Source organism: Arvicanthis niloticus, chromosome 6 (assembly GCF_011762505.2).
Source record: "Arvicanthis niloticus isolate mArvNil1 chromosome 6, mArvNil1.pat.X, whole genome shotgun sequence".
Taxonomy (NCBI): domain Eukaryota; kingdom Metazoa; phylum Chordata; class Mammalia; order Rodentia; family Muridae; genus Arvicanthis; species Arvicanthis niloticus.
Window position 1 is genome coordinate 51891410 of NC_047663.1, and position 19035 is coordinate 51910444.

Here is a 19035-nt window from a genome sequence, read left to right on the forward strand (position 1 = left end):
AAAGTTACTGATAAAAACCCTAGAGATGTCCCGATAGGTACATCCCAAGGAACAGAGCTGATACATCCAGGAGATTACCTGAGAGCTATTAACAGAACCCAAACCCACACAGAGGGCCTCGCTGGTGTTGTGGGGCTGTGACGTCACAAGGCTCCTCGCCTCTGGCCAGGCCCCTTGACTGTGATTGGTTGATTCAGAGAAGGGCGTGATGGAGAAGGGCGGGAACAAATTACAGAGACAAAGAAAGTCTTTGGGTGTAACAATTAGAGAAGCGTGTGCGGAGAAGCTCCCAGGCTGAAGTCTATATAGTCCTCCTTTCACCTGTCCCAGCGCCAGGGAGAGGAGGCGAAGGAGGTCCGGTCTGACCCGGAGCCCCCAGCGCCCACCGCCCACCGCGGTGGGGGCAGGGCCAACGGGCGGAGCTATGTGCAGCTAGAAGGCTAGGCAGAATAATTGAAGTGGTTACCAAGTTGAGCTATGGAGAAGCCGGAGTCTCTCGCACCTGTTAGTGGCCTCAGTACGGAATCCCCTGGCGGGGTTCCTAGGGCAGTACCTGGAGGTGTCAGAGGTATACAAACAGACACCGGATTACCCTCCGGAGTAGCCTTGTTTCGCGGTCCTGGCTCCCTCTTGCATTCCGGGAACCCTGTAGTCCGCAGTCCTGGTCCAATCCAACCCTCTGAAGGGCCAGGGACCCTCAATTCGGGACCCTGTCCGAAGTCCAGCACAACCCCTGGCACTGGAACTGGTGCAACTAAGACATCTACTCCTGGGCCGGAGGAACCTAAAGTGTACAACTCGGAGAGTAGTACACACTCCGGGACATCTTTCACGGAGCGGCCTCGGAGCATCCTAAAAAACAGCAGCTCCATTTTGATAAAGAAACCCTCCAGTTCAGAGAAGTAAGCAACTCAGCTTTTAGCCAGCAGCCCTGAGATGGGAGGGAAGGGGGGAGGAAGGAGTTCAGGACACCTTGAGCGGAAGCCAAGAAAAAACGAGCGGAGTCCCAAGGCCCTGGTTAGGGAGAGGTGGTGGGGTCAATTGGGTTAGAAATCTGAAGTTCCATGACTTGGAGAGGGCAGCAGGTGTCACAGAAATCCTAGCCACACAACACTGATTATCACTGGGTATCTGGCTCCCATCCTAGCCTCTACGAGGGAATATAAGAAGACATTTTTGAATGCCGGGAAGAATGAAGGAGACCGCTCTGTTAGGAGAGGGTCGCCAGAAGACCTTCCTCCTTTGCTGTGTCCTTCCCTCACCTTAGGAAGTCTCAGCGCTGGGATGAGATGAATATCTTGGCTACCTACCACCCTGCTGACAAAGACTATGGCTTTATGAAGGCGGATGAGCCCAGAACCCCCTACCACAGGTGCTAAGCCCTTAGCCCTAGCTTTTCCGCCTACACTCCTGTATTCTAACACGGGAATATGAGAAAGAGGCAGAGAAGCCTTGGGATACAAGCACTGCCTCCTCCACTGCAGGCTGCAGGACAATGATGAGGACCCATCTGCAGAGTCATCTCTCAAGGTGACTCCTGAGTCAGTGGCAGAGAGGTGAGAGCCCTCATAAGTTGAGCTGTGCCCTCTACCCTCATACCTTTGAAGGCAGTCTCAGCTTTGTTCTTTGGACCCTAAAATGGTAGGTACTACAGTCCTCCTCAGGCATAACCAAAACTGATCTGGTGAATCAGCAGCTTGGTCCCCCCACCCCCAAACACCTACCCCCACTGTTGTTTTTTTCCCTTCTGTACCCCCAACTAGTCTCCCTCCCCTTCAGGTTTGCCACAATGGACAATTTCCTCCCCAAGGTCCTCCAGTATGGAGACAACAAGAGCTCAAAGACCACAGACAGCTTTGCCAAGACATGTATGTGAGATGTGGGGTGGGCCTTGATGAACAGGGGAGCTTGAGTGGGGGTGACACTTCTGTGAAAGCCTGGGGGGAAGCCAAGCTTTCACACTGACCCACAGATTCCAGTGACTTTGACAAGCACCGAAAGATACACTACAGTGAAGGGAAGTTCCTGAAGAACCCGAAAAACCTGCCCTTGACCACTGAGGAGGACAGCCCTGGGGCCAGTGCCAGCATCAGCAGCAGTAATCAAGGTGTGGCGATGGACCTGAGGCCTGTGGAGAAAGTCTGGGCAGGAAGAGTGGCCACAGGAGTCAAAAATAACACTGTCCTGATGACTGATAGCCATGTCTTAAACACCAATGGTTAGTCACAGGGGCCTCCTCGGACAGCAGAATGGAGACAAGAGACTGTTCCAGAGCCCAGATCTCCTTGAAATTTGTGTTTTTTCAAATCTGTTCTCTTTGGCTCTCTGCTTCTCACGTCTCTGCTGTGTCCTGCTTTCTTCAGAGAGCATTGGCCTACAGTCCTGCTCGGCTGATACAGAAGCAGTGACTGGAGGGGACTCCAGGGAAGAAAGGGGGACAACTGGAGCTGAGTCTGTACTGGGGGCCTCTAGAGACAGGCTGAACACAGAGATTAGGAGACCCACTGGGGAATGCAGATTCACTACCAGTGTTCCAGCATGGGGGAGGGTGTTGGATGAGAACTTGAACTCTCACCTGGTAGTGGCCCACCAGGCACTCCTAGGACTCACAGGCACAGCAGGTGGCCACAGACTCAAGACTGTCTGGGGTGATTTTTCAGATTCTGCTACCTGTAGAAACCAGTGCCCCTCAGCCTCAGACTGTACCATGGGGGAGCTGGCTAATCTACAGCGCAAGGAATACTACAGCAAAGGAAGGTATCTGAGGTCCTGCTCCCATCCAGAGCTTGGAGAGGACATAAACAATGAAGAACAGGACAGTGAGAGACTGCGGAGACAGCCTGGGGGGGTCGGCTGGGGGGGCAGCCGGGGGGGGGGGGACAGCCTGGGGGCAACCTGGGGGGACCCCCAGGGGAGGCAGCGCGGGGCTGGGGTGGGGGGGGGAAAGCCTGGGGGGAGGGTGGAAGGATGGAACAAAAAGCCTACTGGGTGCCCCAGCCCTCATCTCGTGTTACTTCCAGGTCCTTCAGGTTTGACCTGGGTTACTGAGAATCCCAAAGGTACTGTTGGAAGCCCCTTTGGGTATGACAAAACCATTTAGGGCTCTCTGGGCATAAACCCTGACTCTAGTGCACCTGGTGAGGGCACCATCTCTCTAGGCCTGGCTCTTACAAGCTCCCACCTCACAGCCTCTCAGTCCCTATTAAGCCAGTGCTTCAGCCACAGGCAGCAGAAGAGGCCTTAAACATTCTGGAGTTGAACACCTCCATTATAGAGAACAGGCACTGGTGACTGATGCTCGGAGGAAACGAGAGCCCCTCCAGCCTGGCATAGCCAGCAACAACTCCATGCCCTCTCTTCGACTCCTCCCTGCCACCACCCCACTCTAGTTAGTACTATGTCCTCCACAGTCAATGGTTCACAGGCATCCAACTGTTTGACTAAGGGGCTGAGGTGCCGAAGCCCAGGGAGCTCAGAAAAGGAACGTGGAAGTAACCAGAACCAGAACCCTCCAAGCTGGAATGGACGTAGACGTGAGCCTGGGCCAAGGCAAGGGGGTAACTTGCAGTGCTCAGGGAGGCAGAGGGGTTAAGTGGGTAGGTTCTAGAGATGTGAGGGTCACATGGACAAGAGCTTACCCCTGCTGCAAGAACGCCTAACCTCTTCTTTCTCTAGATGAAAGCTTGCGACTCCAGTGGACTCAGGAAAAAGAACCTAGACCATGGAAAATGTAGTCAACTGGGGGTGGGGCGAGGGTAGCCTTCCCTCCTCTCACCTCTCTAATGGACAATAAAGAACATCAGGAATCTGAGTGCTGGGAATTGGATGTCTAGACCTGGCCTGCTCTGGGAGACTGGGAGAGTCGGAGGGGTGTCCATACACAATAACCCAGGAAAGCAGAGCGAGAGAAGGAACAGAGAACAACCCAAGGAACTGTACTCCTAGGAGCAAGCTCTTAGGGGCTAAAGCATCAAGGTCACTAAATTGAGCACAGTTTGTTCTATGAAATGAGATCCTGTCTCAAAACACAAAACCAAACCTAGGGTTTTTAAAACTCACTATTGGTTTATTCCATTAACATGGTATACCTGTGGAGGTTGGAGGTCAGAGGAACTTTTCAAAATAAGTTCTACTGTGGCTCCTGGGGTCAAACTCAGGTTGTCAGACTTGATGTGTGATAAACACTTTTCTACAGTGAGCCACTTCGCTGGTCCCAAAATCTAGGGTCTTGAAAAGGCCCAACCTCGTGGCAGGATGTCAATGTCTGATAGAATCGATATACTATACATTTATTATTTATTAACACTATCTTTGGGGCAGGGGGTTGAGACAGAGTTTCTCTGTGTAGCCCTGGCTGTCTTGGAAATAACTCTAGACCAGCTGGCCTCAAACTAAGAGATCCACCAGCTGAGTGGACCTTCCTTCCCCCTCCTTAGTCTGATGGACCTGCACACACTTACCGGAAGCAGGGTGAGTCCTTGAGACATTCTTCAAAATCTAGCTTGACCGTCATCTCAGATGACTTGCTTTGGGCACCCCCCCCCCCAACCAGCATTCCCCAGGCAGGACCAGCCTTAGAGCCTAGGCCACAGAGACCAGAGGGAACTGGTGGAAAATAGTGCCTCTGCTATTCAATCCAAGCTCTCAAATCAGGCATAGTGTCTCTGGCCTGTAACCTCAGCACTTGGGAGGCTGAGACAGGAAGGTTGTGAAGTGCCCCAGACTAACCTGGGCTACAGAGTGAAACCCTTTAAAAAAACAAACCCACATGCTCTCCAAAGCTTGCTAGGATGAAAGGCGTGTGCTACCCCTGTCTTTGTTTCAGGGTTTTGGCTCCCAGATGAGGGAACTGAAGGGTCAGAGAACTTGTCCAGCGTCATACTGTCTTTTGTTTGTTTATTTTTTGTAGACAGGGTCTCACTGTGTAGCCCTGGCTGGCCTGTAACTTGCTATGTAGATCACACTGGCCTTGACCTCTCAAAGATCTGTCTGCCTCTGCTGTAATTAAAGGCATGTGGTACCATGCCCTACTAATCACACCAAGTCTTAAGTGACAGGGACACTATCTGACTCTAGATCATCATTTCCCCCTCAAAAAATTTATTCACCAAAGGAGAAGGCAACATAGAAACACTAGTGTCCCAGAAGGAAGGTGACAGCAGGCAGTCTCTGGGGGAGGGACTGTGGTTTCTCTGATCTCAGCACCCCCCTCCGCCCAGGCCCCACCCCTACATCTCCCAGAGCTGCCTAGAAGTGGTGAGGTTAGAGCTCCTCCCAGGTCACCCCTTTCCCTTTGGGGAAAGAATTACAGACCCAGGCCTTTCCTACCACAGGACTCTTCTCCATCAACACCCCTCTTGGGGGGTGGGGAGTGCATCTGCCTACATCCCCATCTACCTGACCTCCAGGGCCCGGGGCCCCCAAAGCAAGTCATCTGAGATGACGGTCAAGCTAGATTTTGAAGAATGTCTCAAGGACTCACCCCGCTTCCGGTAAGTGTGTGCAGGTCCATCAGACTAAGGAGGGGAAGGAAGGTTCCACATGCCCCCACACACACCCAGCATTCCCCAGGCAGAACCAACCTTAGAGCCTAGGCCCCAGAAACCAGAGGGAACTGGTGGGAAATGGTGCCTCTGGTATTCAATCCAAGCTCTCAAATCAGGCATGGTGTCTCCAGCCTGTAACCCCAGCACTTGGGAGGCTGAGGCAGGAAGGTTGGTTGCTAAGTGTCCCAGACTAACCTGGGCTACAGAGTAAAACCCTTTAAAAAACAAACCCGAATGCTCTCCAAAGCTTGTCAGACACTGCCTTCTGCACCTTCTGGCCTTTATAATTGTCATTCCTTCTTCCTTCTCACTGGAACCCCTCCCCCAGCACCTGCCCAGGGGTGGTTAGCAACTTCCTGCCCAGGCCACATCCACCCTCCTACTCTTCCTGCTCTGGTCTGGGTTATTGAAGCTTAGAATGTGCACAGTAGCACAAGAGCAGAAACTGGCTCCACTCACAGCTTGGTCTGTCTGTACCCACCACCCCATGACTCCAACCCCGACCCTGACGCTAAGCAGAGGGCCCTGTGGACCTAAGCGCTGTTCCGATGACCCTGTCCCTCCTTTCCCAGAGCCTCGATTGAACTGGTGGAAGCTGAAGTGTCAGAACTGGAGACCCGCCTGGAAAAGGTGACCAAGTCATGGAGAAAAGATCCAGAATCAGATTACAAAAAAAAAAAAAAAAAAAAAAAAAAAAAGATTAGAACAAAATTAAAATAAAAGATCAGGGAGACATCAGGAGACTGGGAATGAGTTAGTCACTGAGAGTTAATTGTGCCTGGCCACACTCGAGCATGCACATGCACATGCATACACAATCACATTTAAAATCTGGATGTACTGGCTCATGCTTTTAATCCTAGAAGTGGTGGTATATACCCAGGTCCCACCACTTGGGAGGCAGAGGCAGGTGAATCTCTTATGAGTTCAAAGATAGCCTGGTCTGCTCTACACAGTAAGTTCTAGGACAGAAGAGAGACCCTGCCTCAAATTAATTATTAACATTATGTTAATATATCATATATAATATCTTTTTTGAGGCAGGGTCACATGTAGTCCAGGCTAGCTTTGAATTTACCATGTATGGTCTTGAATTCCTAGTCCTCTGACCTCTACTTCCATCCTGGAAATGGAATTCATCCTTGTGCATGTTAGACAGGCCCAACCCTACCACCAGCTACATCCCCAGAGCAAATACTTCTTAAAACATTACTTAATATTATTTTATTATATATGCATGGCTGTTTTACCTGGGTATATGTCTGTACACCATGTCCACACCCAGTGCCTGCAGAGACTGGAAGAGGGCATTGGATCCTCTAGAATTGGAGTTACAGTTGTGAGCCACAATATGGGTGCTGGGAATTGAACCTGAATCCATTGCATAAGCAGCCAGTGTGCTTAGCCACTGAACCATCTCTTGAGCCCATCAAATGTTTCTAATTGAACTTTTAAAATTCAGGGTAATCATACGCTTGCAGTAATTGCAAAATGAGGCCATGTCCCTGCCAGCTCCCCTGAGTGGTAATATTTAATGCGATTTTTCCTCATTCTCACAACCAAAAATTAAGCCGGGCAGTGGTGGCACACACCTTTAATCCCAGCACTTGGGAGGCAGAGGCAGGCAGATTTCTGAGTTCCAGGCCAGCCTGGTCTACAGAGTGAGTTCCAGGACAGCCAGGGCTACACAGAGAAACCCTGTCTCAAAAAACAAAACAAAACAAATTAGCATTGGCACAGTCCAATTAACAACGAAGACTGCAGGGACCAAGGGCTGGTCAATAAAGTGCACCCCTTGGAAGCATGAAACCCAAATGTGATTCCCTCCTAGGTAAAAATGACAAGGTATATGTATGGTATACATTAATAATACTAGTATTGAAGTAGAGACAAGAATCATTGGGGCTTTCTGACCACCCAGCCTAGTTAGCTCAGAGGCGAATGAGAAATCCTATGGTAGACCTTGTTCTTTTTTTTTTTTTCTTTTTCTTTTTGCAAGGTCATACTATTTATCCCCAGCTAGACTGGAACTTGCTATGTAGACTAGGCTAGGCCTCAAACTCACAAAGACCTGCCTGCTTTTGCCTCAGGAGTTGGTCTGTCTGTCTGTCTGTCTGTCTGTCTATCATTTATCTAATCTAGTGTGTGAGTGTGTGCCTGTAAACGTAGTGTGTGTGAGTGTGTGTGTGTGTGTGTGTGTGTATGTGTGTGTGTACACCCATGTGAGTGCATATTGCTGTAAAGTATGTGAGGAGGTCAGTGGACAACTTTCAGAAGTCAGTTCTCTCCTTCCACCATCAGCTCCAGAATTGTACTTAGGTTGCTTGGCTTACCTGTCACATGTCTTTATCAGGTAAACCATCTCACTGAAGCTGGCTTTTCTAAAAACCTAGAAGTCCCGTGTGGACATGCCTTTAATCCCAGCACTCAGGAGGCAGAAGCAGGGGGATCTCTGTGAGTTTGAGGTCAGCCTGGTCTACAGAGGGGAGAGATTCAGGACAGCCAGGGTTACACAGAGATACTCTGTCTTGCAAATAACAAAGTGTTTCAAGTCTATTCAAGTTGTCTGGTACATGGACAGTTCCACTCTATTGCTGACTCCAATTCTATCTTAGAGATGTGGTAATTACTGGCTTTGATTTGTTTGTTTGTTTGTTTGTTTGTTTGTTTGTTTGAGACAGAGCCCTTCTATGTAGCCTTGACTGGTCTAGAACTTGCTATGTTGACCAGGCTGGCCTCAAACACACAGAGATCCACTTGTCGTTGCCTCCTGAGTACTGGAATTAAAGGCTTGTGCCACTACACCCAACTAGTTATTGGTTCAGTTTTATGGAAGGTCTTTTTTCATGTTGGAGAGGGGTTTGTAGACATAGGAGGGCTAGGCAGTCTACTGATTCACACTGTGAGTTATAGCCATTTTCCCTCCTTGTCTTGGACTGCCAGGACTTGATCTTGGTCAGTTTCCTGACCATTGCTGATCCCTCTAGCCACTTTCAACCCAAGTTATATTTCTCAGACACCTCCACAAGCCTCCAGAAAAATGTACTGGGAAGACATGGAGCCCGGGCTCCCAGCACCCTGCCACCTCTTCACAAAGCCTCTCTGTAGCCTCTCACCCTGGACCACTTAGAAAGACTCCACCAACACTTGGTCTATTCAAGATATGACAATTCCTGGCCAAAGTCTAGCATAGCATCTTTAGGGTGATGCGACCACAGCCATGTTTGGGATTCTAGCTCAGTCACCTGGCTTTCCCTTCTCAGATCAGTCATAGCTTGACCATTACACGGGCACTGAAAAATGGACAACTGAGTACCCCAACATCTTACTTAGCCCTGATCTTGAGGCCCAGATGACTAGTTAGTATTTGAAAGGGAATGTTTAGAGAATAGAGAATGAGACACACTCCCCACCCCAACCCACAACAAAGGCCACAGTCGTGAACACAGGCAGACAGGGACTGGGTACGAGTAACAAGACAGTGCAGGAGGATGGGGTTACAGGGGTGCCACTTATTTAAACAGGACACAGAAGGGCAGGCAGGATTGGACAGGGAAAGGTATTTGGGAAGTAGAGATGGCAGTGACTTTGGGAGCAAACTTGGAGGAATGGCAGGAACTTTGAAACAAATGGAAGAGGAAGCTAGGAAACAGATAATGACATTGTTTGTAGCTGGGAGTTTGACATGGAGGTGGGTGGAACAGTAGATGAGGTTGGGAAAGGACTGTACAGCCTTGGGTTAGGAGTGAAGTGGAGCAGAGGGGACATCACTCAGTGTGCTGGCCACTGGTGGTAGTCTCTCTTGTGCTTCATTTTTCCCAGCTACTCAAGCTGGGCTCCTGCCTCCTGGAGAATGGCCGTCATTACCTTGCTGCCAGCCGTGCCTTCATTGTCGGCATTTGTGACCTGGCTCACCTGGGTCCACCAGAGCCCATGATGGCGGTATGTGATAATTCTGAACCAGGGGTGTGGTTGCTAAGGAGCAGAGGACTGGGGTACAGAGATGCTGTAGAAGAGGAGGGCTGACTTGGGGTCTGCAGAGTCCAGGCCAAAGCAAAGCTGGGGTGATCATCCAAGATAGGTCCCTCTGGCCCGACCTACCTAGAGTTGGATGGAACCTTGGTGTCTCTGTGTTTTGTTTTGTTTTGTTTTTTCTTGCCCAGGAGTGTCTGGAAAAATTCACTGTGAGTCTGAATCACAAGCTGGACAGCCATGCTGTGAGTGGGGAGGCCTGACGGGGAGGGAATAGATGGAGTAGGGTTGATCACCATTCTGACTGTCACTTGTCACCTTCCAACAGGAGCTCCTTGACGCTACACAACATACATTGCAGCAGCAAATCCAGACTCTGGTCAAGGAGTGAGATGGGAGAGAAAGGGGCGGGGCTTATCCCCCAGAAACTAGCCCTCCACCTCTCTTCCCACAGGGCCTCCCTCCCCCACAGGAGGAGCTATGAGGGTGGGTGGGAAGTAGCCTGATTTTGGTCTTCCCATCCCAGGATTCCCTGGATTTCCCTCTCTACACAGGCTGACAGGATATAGGTGGGCCTTATCCTGAGATTTCTCTTTCCTAGAGCAGAAGGGTAAATCTGTGGTTTTGTTTTGTCTCCCCTAACTCTAGAGGTCTCCGGGGCTTCCGAGAGGCTCGCAGGGATTTCTGGCGAGGGGCTGAGAGCCTGGAGGCTGCCCTTACCCACAATGCAGAGGTCCCCAGGCGCCGTGTCCAAGAAGCAGAGGATGCTGGAACTGCTTTGAGGACCGCTCGAGCTGGGTATCGGAGTCGGGCATTAGATTATGCCCTGCAGGTAGGTGCCTACCCCAAGTCATCCTCCAAGATAGCTGTATACCTTGAGGTTTCCTGGAGAAGGGGAGTCCCTAGGGTGCAATGGGAAATTCTGTGACTTCTACACTGACCTGAGGTCTTTTGGGGCCTTCAGGTCAATGTGATCGAGGATAAGAGGAAATTTGACATCATGGAGTTCGTGAGTTTCAGGAGCAGCCAAGATGGAAAGGAACTGGCTGACAGCGGGAGGGAAGAGGGAGAAAGAGGGTTATCCTTCCTCAGTTCTGCCCCCTGACCACCTTGTCCATCAGGTACTGCGTTTGGTTGAGGCCCAGGCTACCTATTTCCAGCAGGGCCATGAAGAACTAAACAGGCTGGCTCAGTATCGGAAGGAATTGGGTGCTCAGGTAAGAACTCTAGAAAGTCGGTGCAGAGAGGTTAGGGTGCACAAGATGACTCTTCTGGGATGGTTGGGGCAAACTCAGACATCTGAGAGGACCCTCCTATGCCCAGTTGCACAACCTGGTCTTGAACTCAGCTCGTGAGAAGAGAGACATGGAACAGAGACATGTGTTACTGAAGCAGAAGGTGAGGGCTGATATGGGGGCAGGAGGAAAACCAGCCTGTGGCTTTGGCTCGCTCTGTCCCAGTTGTTTTTGATCCTCTCATGCTTCTAGGAGCTGGGTGGTGAGGAGCCAGAGCCAAGCCTAAAGGAGGGGCCTGGTGGCTTGGTAATGGAAGGACATCTTTTCAAACGCGCCAGCAATGCATTTAAGACCTGGAGCAGGTAAGAAGACAACTGTCTCAGCTAAATCCAACCAATTGAATATTCTTGGATTGGTAATAATTGTGTGTTGTGTATGAAGCACATCAAGATACAACCCTCAGTCAGCAAAGACAGACAAACAGAACACCTAAATAACTTCATATTATGTTAGAAGGTAATAATAAAACATCTGGCACAATGATACACTCCTTTAATCCCAGCTGGCGGGGGAGGGCGGAAGCAGAAATAGGCAGATCTCTGTGAGTTCAAGGCCAGCCAAGTTCTAGGACTGTCAGGGATACACAGAGGAACCCTATCAAAATAATAATAATAATAATAATAATAATAATAATAATAATAATAATAGGTGTGGTGATACATACCTGTAAGCTCAGCCCTATGGAGACTGAGGCAGAAAGATTTGGAATTAGAGGTTTCAAGTCAGGCAGAGTTTCATAGCAAAAACCTGTGGGTTTTTTGCTATGAAAAAAAGTAGGGGTGGGTGGAAAAGATCTTGGGAAGAGAGGGTGAAATTTAGAGGGTTTTTGTTTTTGTTTTGTGGGCTGAGGATTGAACTCAGGGCCTCGACCAGGGATCTACTGCTGAGCTACATTCACAATATGGGGTTCCCAATTCTAAACAAAATGTAAGGGGCTAGGCTTGATGGATCATGCCTGCAAGCCTAGCACTTGGGAGCAGCAGGCAGGAGGATTGGAATTCTGTCTGCAAACAAATATGGAACAGAACAGTCACTTTATTTTTTGACACCCACTCTTTTGGGGGAGGGGGGACAAAATCTCTCAGCAGTATCCAAGCTGCTGATGTTAAAACTTACAATGTAGCCAAGGATGACCTTAAACTCCTGATCTCTCAGCCTCCACCTCCCAAGGGTTGAGACTAGGTGTTCACCATCCTGCTGGCTAAGAAAGTAACTTCCGAGTAGATATCTGGGTGAAGGATGCTGCAGTCAGGGGATGAGTTAATAGGAAGGAAGACCCTGAGTTCCCTGAGGGTTTGCAAAATGAGCTGTGGGCCTGCACAGAGTGAGGGAGGAAGGAGGAGGAGCTAAAGGGGTTACAGAATCATGCTAGAACTTTGCAGACATTGGGCAGGGCTTTTAAGACTACTCTGAGGAAGATGGGGAAACCCTACGGGGCTTGAAGCAGAATGCTGAGGAGTCTTGATCTTTCAGAACCACCCCCAGCCCATAAGGAACCTTGGTACAAATTAGAAAATGGACCCCCTTCCCCAACATAGTTTCATTGGCCAATCACTCTAGCAATAAGCCTGGCGTAATGCCAGCAGTCAGGAGCCTAAGGTGAGAGGATTACAGACTTGTGGTCAGCCTAGACTACAGAGCAAATTTTAGGCTTGCCTGGGTTACGTGGCAAGATCCTAACCCAAACAAATACTTGTAGAAGTAGAAGGGGTTCTCATTCCCTCAGGAGATGCCCAGAAACAGTGCCCATCATTGTTACACATCTTCACAACCCTTATGGCTGTCTCTCACTGCTAACATTGGCTACACTGGAAAAAAAAATGCTGCAACAATGAACTTAATTTTAAAAGAATCGAAAGAAAACTGGGTGTGGTGGCATATCCTTGTGAGCCTAGCTTTTGAGGTGGAGGTAGGAAGATCAGGAGTTGAAGGCCTTACTGCCATCTGCTGGAAGATATGTCCAATCTCGGTTGTCCAAGGTGTGCAGAGCACCCCTTAGCTGTCCCATTCTGCATAACTTCCCACCATTGTCTGGAGTGTCCCATGGGACTGTCAGCCCACACCTCTCTCCTCAGTAAGCTACTTAAGGGGGCAAAGAGCACAGTTTCTCTTCTGTCCACTCCTGAGCCTGTCCCTGTGCTGAGCCTGTCCCCGTGCTGGGCATGCATTTAACCACTTCCGTCTCCTCCAGACGCTGGTTCACCATTCAGAACAACCAGCTGGTTTACCAGAAGAAATATAAGGTGGGTAGGCCCTGGGTGCCTGGGCTCTAGATAAACTCAGCCTTTGTTCACTATGGCTGGTTCATGGCCTCCTTATCACTTTCTGCCAGGACCCTGTAACTGTGGTGGTGGATGACCTTCGTCTCTGTACAGTGAAGCTCTGTCCAGACTCAGAAAGGCGTTTCTGTTTCGAAGTGGTGTCCACCAGCAAGTGAGTACAGTTCCTGGGGCGATGTTCTCATATGTCTGAATAATATTTATAAACCCAAAAGGCAGGGCCACCAAAATGAGTCTCCCTGTGCCTGGCCAGGGCTTAACCCTTTGGTGGCTGGGTTGAAGCAGGGAGCCTAGACTGAGAGGACAAGGTGATAGCAGATATTTTGGAGGCTGCTCCCAATCACTACAGAAGTACAGGTGCTTATGATGAGACTTGCATTCCAATAATTTCATTATCAGTTGAAAAGATACTGGAAAACCTACTTTACACATAGCTTAGCCTAGACTTAGCTTACCTTCTAGAAACTGTTAGCCTACAATTACAAGGGTCTTTTATAATAAAGTGTTATTGAATACTTTACTGAAAACCCAAGCCAGTTGAATAAATATACTTTTGTGCATTAATATTGAAAAATATTGTCAAACTACCATAAGTTAGGGACCACCTGGATTTCAGTGTAGCAGATAACCAGGTATAGAACACACCTGTAATGCTAGCACTTGGGAGCAGAATCTTAAGTTTGAGGAACATAGGGCTGGAGAGATGGCTCAGCAGTTAAGAATATTGACTGCTCTTCCAGAGGTTCTGAGTTCAATTCCCAGCAACCACATGGTGACTCACAACCATCTTTAATGGGATCCAATGCAGTCTTCTAGTGTGTGTCTGAAGACAGCTGCAGTGTACTCGTATAAATATAAAATAAATAAATCTTTAAAAAAAAAGTTTGAGGAACATAGCCTGTTCCTGTCTCAAGAATAAAAGAGGCTAGTGAGATGGCTCAGCACTTGTGCCAAGCTTGATAATCTGAGCTGCATCCCCAGGACTCACATGGTGGAAGGAGATAACCAACTTCATAACATACGGTGCATATGTTTGCACAGATACACACACACACACACATATTTGAATATAATGTAGTCTCTCTCCACCCCAAGAAGGGGTTTTTCTGTGTAGCCCTGGCTGTCCTGGAACTCACTCTGTAGACCAGGCTGGCCTCAAACTCAGAAATCCACCTGCCTCTGCCTCCCAAGTGATAGGACCAAAGGTGTAACCACCACCAGGTTAATGTCATCTTTTTGAAAAGTTCAAGGCCTGACAGGTCTACTAGCAAGTTTGAAGTCAGTCTAGACAGTTTATCAGACCCTATCTCTAACTAAAATAAAAAATGGCGTAGACGTAACTCAGAGGCAGCTTGCTTACTTAAGCACGCACAAAGCCTTGGGTCCAAGTTCATTAGAAATAGATAAATAAGGAAACATCTTTCAAAATCTATATATCCAGTTGGGCATCCACAGACTGTCAGCTTGCCCCCCCCCATCACCAGCCCCCCCCCTTCACGGCTCTCTGGCCTCAGACTCCTAGTCTTGTCACTCTCAACACCACTTGCAGGTCCTGTTTCCTCCAGGCTGACTCTGAGCGTCTCCTGCAGCTGTGGGTCAGTGCTGTCCAGAGCAGCATTGCCTCAGCCTTCAGCCAGGCTCACCTGGAGAACAGCCCCCGGGGGCCAGGCCAGGTACCTTAATATGGGCACTTGGGCCGCTGCCCTGGGAGGTGAAGCATCCTTTACTCTTAGGCCCTTGCTCATCCTTTCTCCTGTCTCCCTCAGGTCTCAGGATACCACGCCCCAGGCTCCGCTGCTACTCTGGGCTGTGGTGGGACAGCCAGAGGACGGGAACCTGGGGGAGCTGGGCAGGTGGCAGCCCAGGTACAAAGTGTGGATGGAAATGCACAGTGCTGTGACTGCAGGGAGCCGGCCCCAGAGTGGGCCAGCATCAACCTTGGTGTCACTCTCTGCATTCAGTGCTCCGGCATCCACAGGTCATTCCCTAAGACCCCAAGCAGAAACCCTGCTTCCAACTGCAGTATGGCCCCTCTTATGCACCCTACCCTGGCTTTTTCTTACGTCCTTCTTCTCTGTCACTAGTCTCCACGTTTGCTGCACAAAGTGCACATGGGAGTTGGGTGTGGACAGGCTTGGGGGCCTCCTTGACGAACTGATTGTCTTGATCAGAAGAAGCCTGGGTTACAGTTGCTAAGGGTGGGACAGCCATCAAGAGGGGGGGTGGGGTGGGGAGGGGGGGGGAAGGTGTTGTGAGATCCTAGCAAGTTCTTAAGGTCTCACCAACAGTCTGAAGTATACAGAGGGAAAAGAGATACATACAAAGAATGTTCCAGACCAAAGCACTATTAGCAAAATGAGGAGGCTAGAGAGTATGAGGTCTTAAAATGAAGTGGAAGACAACAGCCGCCATGGTGAGCAGGCCAGAGCCAGGTAGAGGCTATATGACCTCTGCTGCCTTGCTTCCTGGCCTGGCTCTGCTGTGCCCCAGACAGGCCTGGCCTTTGAGTCTTCAGAGGCAATAGCTTTCCTAGGCTACTGCCCACACAGGGCATGACTCTCTCTGGCCCTCCAGGAGCCTCGGCGTTCATTTCTCCAAAGTCCGCTCCCTGACCCTTGACTCCTGGGAACCAGAGCTAGTGAAGGTAACTAGGGATACTTGGGATATCGTGAAGACAGAGGACTGAAGAGTCTTGAGGGCTCTGATACTCACCCCATTACCCCACCTCTTTCTTTTGGCCTCTTTCGGGCCTCCTGAAGCTTATGTGTGAGCTGGGGAATGTCGTCATTAACCAGATCTATGAGGCCCGGGTGGAGGCCATGGCAGTGAAGAAGCCAGGGCCCAGCTGTTCCCGGTGAGGTTGGGGTGGAGGTGCCCAGGGCTTCCTTACAGTGGAGAGGAGCAGCAAAGGGACCGAGGGACCAAAGGCTGTCTCCTCTTATGTCCAGGCAGGAAAAGGAAGCCTGGATTCATGCCAAGTATGTGGAGAAAAAGTTCCTGACCAAACTTCCTGAAATTCGAGGGCGAAGAGGTGGCAGGGGACCCCCAAGAGGACATCCTCCTGTGCCCCCAAAGCCATCCATCAGGCCACAGCCAGGAATTGTCAGATCCAAGTCAGGTAGAGAGTCTGACTCATTGCTGTCTGCTCAGTACTGGCCGGGCCTATAGGGAGGCAGAATATGAGGTCCAGGATGTCCCTTGGAGGAGGTTGGGAGGACCAGACCAGAGTCAGGAGGTTACAGTAGGGCATGACATTGACATGAGGAAAAGTGTGGGGTGGAGTATGTCAGAAGGAGCCATAAAAGGGGGCATCTCCAGAGAGAGGTTGAGCTTGGTATCGCCAAAGGTTTGAAAAGAAGGGTTATGAGCCTGGGGGGCGGGGGGAAGGTAAGCACAGAGTCTGTCAGGGAGTTGGCTCACCTCTGGCATCCAGCCAGTCTGGGGAGATGAGCAATACTATCTCTTCCACACCCAGGGCCCTGCACACACACATACCAACACGTATACCATAGCGCTCGCATTTCTCACCACAGCCCTGAGTCACAAGGGCCTCCCCACAATTTGGACGTGACTTACTCCACTGCAGCATCCGGGGACTTTGCTAAAGATTTTCTTTCCAGACATGGCACTGATTCTCTTTAACAGAATTAAATCCCCTTAACAGAGTCCCCATCTGATGACATAGGGAGCCTGCACCCTGGGGCCCTGCTGTTTCAAGCTGCTGGACAGTCTCCATCTCTTCCCACCATGGCCGATGCCCTGGCCCATGGAGCTGATGTCAACTGGGTCAATGCAGGCCAGGGGAATGCCACACCTCTGATCCGGGCCACAGCTGCCGTGAGGACCATGCTGCCCTCCCCTACTCTCCCCTAGAACTCCTCCTGTCTCTCCCTGGGGTCTCAATCCCATAGGGAAAGATAAATAATATAGACTAGGTGTTGGAAGTGTGATTTGGAGGTGGTGAATTGGATTTTAGACCCACCACTTACATGAGATTTTAAACAAGTTGTCAATATCTCCGTGGCTTAGTCTCCTCAATGTAAAATAAGAATAGCAGGAGACCGGAGAGATGGCTCAGAGACCAGGAGCACATGCAGTGTTTGCTCAGGACCAGTTTCCAGCACCTGCAAGGCAGCTCATAACTGTAACTCCAATGCCCAGCACCCTCCACTGCCCCCTCATTCACTGCATGTGGTACACAGACAATCTCTATTTTTTTTTTTAAAGAGGAATAACATGCCTCATCAGGGTGCAGGATATGCTTTGGGGAGAAACAGAGCTTCTCTGTGTAGCCCTGGCTGTCCTGGAACTCACTCTGTAGTCCAGGCTGGCCTTAAACTCAGAGATCTGCCTGCTTCTGCTCACACCTGCTGGCCTTAAGATTAAGACATATGCTACCACCGCCTGGTTTTTTTTTTTTTTTTTTAAACAAATGCTATCTTATTTTATTATTTTTTTTTACGTGCATTGGTGTTTTGCCTGCATATATATGTGGGAGGTTGGGTCCTCTGGAACTGGAGTTGCAGACAGTTGTTACTGTGTGGGTGCTTGGAATTGAATCTGACTCCTTTAGAAGAGTAGCTAGTGCTTTTAACCACTGAGACATCTCCTCAGCCCTGAGATAGATTTAATATACGAGCATATAAAGATGGATAGCCAAGCCTGACACTTCGTTGTACCCTGAATACCACACTCCACACTCCCGTTGTCTCGATTACACCTCCCTAAATCATCCCCAAACCCACCTCTAAAAATGCCATCCCCTTCTTGATCTCTCCATGCAGAATTCTCTTCTGGCCTGTGAGTTTCTCCTCCAAAATGGGGCGAATGTGAACCAAGCAGACAGTGCTGGCCGGGGCCCACTCCACCATGCCACCATTCTTGGCCACACAGGGTACAGGGCTGTGGAAATGGCACCATGGGGAGGATGCTTTCTGGGAATGAAACTGGGGGATGGCTGCAGCTGACTTTAGCTATCCTCTCTAGGCTCGCTTGCCTGTTCCTCAAACGGGGTGCAGATCTGGGGGCTCGAGACACAGAAGGCAGAGACCCTCTGACTATCGCAATGGAAACCGCCAATGCTGACATCGTAACCTTGTGAGAATGCTGGAGGGCCAGACTAATGCTTGGACAGTCCATTCATCTTTGGGGTGGGACTAATGCCAAAAACCAGACTTGGGTGAGGTCGGGGAGGGGTGTGTGGAGTGGGGTGTAGAGCAGGTGCATGGACCAGTAGGGTGAGATATTGAGAGTTCATCTCAGGAGCCATTATTAGGACACCCACATTGGATAGAAAGTTCGTGTGTTTAAGCTTTCTTAAGGACTAGTCGTGGACAGGCATTTTTAAAGGAGTGATGCAGCTCATGGGAGTTGGACAGAGGATGGGGAGTTGCAGGAGAAGAGTGCAAGGTCTTTTACTTCTTACTTCCTAATTCCCACCCTTCAGGCTACGATTGGCAAAGATGAGGGAGGCTGAAGCGGCCCAGGGCCAGGCAGGTAAAGTAACCACGCATTCCCTCCAACCCCAGGTCCATACCGGAATGCTGGCCCTTGCATACCTGCCCCCTTAATACCCAACTGCATTAATACCATTGTTGATTCAACATGTTTTGGGCACAGCGAGCGTGCCTGACCTTTGGAACAAAGGAAAAGGTGCTGGTCCTGTGCTTAGGATGCACCCACACTTAAAGGACTTACCCTGCCAGAACCACCCCTACTGCGTAGCCCAGCTGTCTAGCCTCCCAGCCTTTCCTCTGTCTTCTTTAGGAGACGAGACGTATCTCGACATATTCCGGGACTTCTCCCTCATGGCGTCTGACGACCCAGAGAAACTGAGCCGTCGCAGTCACGACCTCCATACTCTTTGATTCCAGGCCCCTCCCCACCCTGCTGTGGCTCGTTCTCCATTAAAGTCTCTTAGCTTGGCTTCTTTCTCAGTTCATT

General features: G+C 50.0%; 2 protein-coding genes across 11 annotated transcripts; both read left to right on the forward strand.

Moving 5' to 3' along the window:
- Positions 1–101: 101 nt before the first annotated feature.
- On the forward strand, positions 102–3811 carry LOC117711426 (uncharacterized). 9 transcript variants are annotated; one of them, XM_034507059.2, is made up of 10 exons: positions 107–902; positions 1268–1372; positions 1485–1556; positions 1780–1868; positions 1973–2218; positions 2661–2819; positions 3021–3064; positions 3324–3327; positions 3411–3557; positions 3676–3811. In XM_034507059.2, exons 1-10 carry the CDS (start codon positions 478–480, stop codon positions 3732–3734), a joined length of 1350 nt encoding a protein of 449 aa, XP_034362950.1. In that variant the 5' UTR covers positions 107–477; the 3' UTR covers positions 3735–3811. The 9 variants fall into 9 exon arrangements, 7 of the variants coding, with proteins under 7 accessions (XP_034362952.1, XP_034362950.1, XP_076792602.1 ...); XM_034507061.2 differs by lacking the exon at positions 3411–3557 and having other exon boundaries at positions 102–902; positions 1811–1884; XM_076936483.1 differs by lacking the exon at positions 3324–3327 and having other exon boundaries at positions 111–902; positions 1973–2107; positions 3021–3059.
- A 1430-nt stretch (positions 3812–5241) lies between these two features.
- Acap1 (ArfGAP with coiled-coil, ankyrin repeat and PH domains 1) lies at positions 5242–19034 on the forward strand. Of its 2 annotated transcripts, XM_034506086.2 has the most exons (22): positions 5242–5492; positions 6119–6176; positions 9369–9488; positions 9710–9763; positions 9847–9905; positions 10167–10350; positions 10483–10527; positions 10640–10735; positions 10842–10916; positions 11006–11115; positions 13005–13056; positions 13146–13246; positions 14642–14765; positions 14859–15070; positions 15667–15736; positions 15852–15946; positions 16041–16210; positions 16757–16929; positions 17877–17986; positions 18079–18189; positions 18539–18588; positions 18859–19034. In XM_034506086.2, exons 1-22 carry the CDS (start codon positions 5440–5442, stop codon positions 18957–18959), a joined length of 2223 nt encoding a protein of 740 aa, XP_034361977.1. In that variant the 5' UTR covers positions 5242–5439; the 3' UTR covers positions 18960–19034. The 2 variants fall into 2 exon arrangements, with proteins under 2 accessions (XP_034361977.1, XP_076792597.1); XM_076936482.1 differs by lacking the exons at positions 15667–15736; positions 15852–15946.
- The last annotated feature ends 1 nt before the right edge of the window (position 19035 follows it).

Excerpts from the sequence above, each read along its gene's own strand:
- LOC117711426 (XM_034507059.2), top strand. The coding sequence starts at position 478 with ATGGAGAAGCCGGAGTCTCTCGCACCTGTTAGTGGCCTCAGTACGGAA. Across the intron at positions 1,373-1,484 it reads CCCAGAACCCCCTACCACAG|GCTGCAGGACAATGATGAGG; the intron begins GTGCTAAGCCCT and ends CCTCCACTGCAG. Across the intron at positions 3,558-3,675 it reads GCCTGGGCCAAGGCAAGGGG|ATGAAAGCTTGCGACTCCAG; the intron begins GTAACTTGCAGT and ends TTCTTTCTCTAG.
- Acap1 (XM_034506086.2), top strand. The coding sequence starts at position 5,440 with ATGACGGTCAAGCTAGATTTTGAAGAATGTCTCAAGGACTCACCCCGC. Across the intron at positions 6,177-9,368 it reads TGGAGACCCGCCTGGAAAAG|CTACTCAAGCTGGGCTCCTG; the intron begins GTGACCAAGTCA and ends CATTTTTCCCAG. Across the intron at positions 15,071-15,666 it reads CAGTGCTCCGGCATCCACAG|GAGCCTCGGCGTTCATTTCT; the intron begins GTCATTCCCTAA and ends CTGGCCCTCCAG.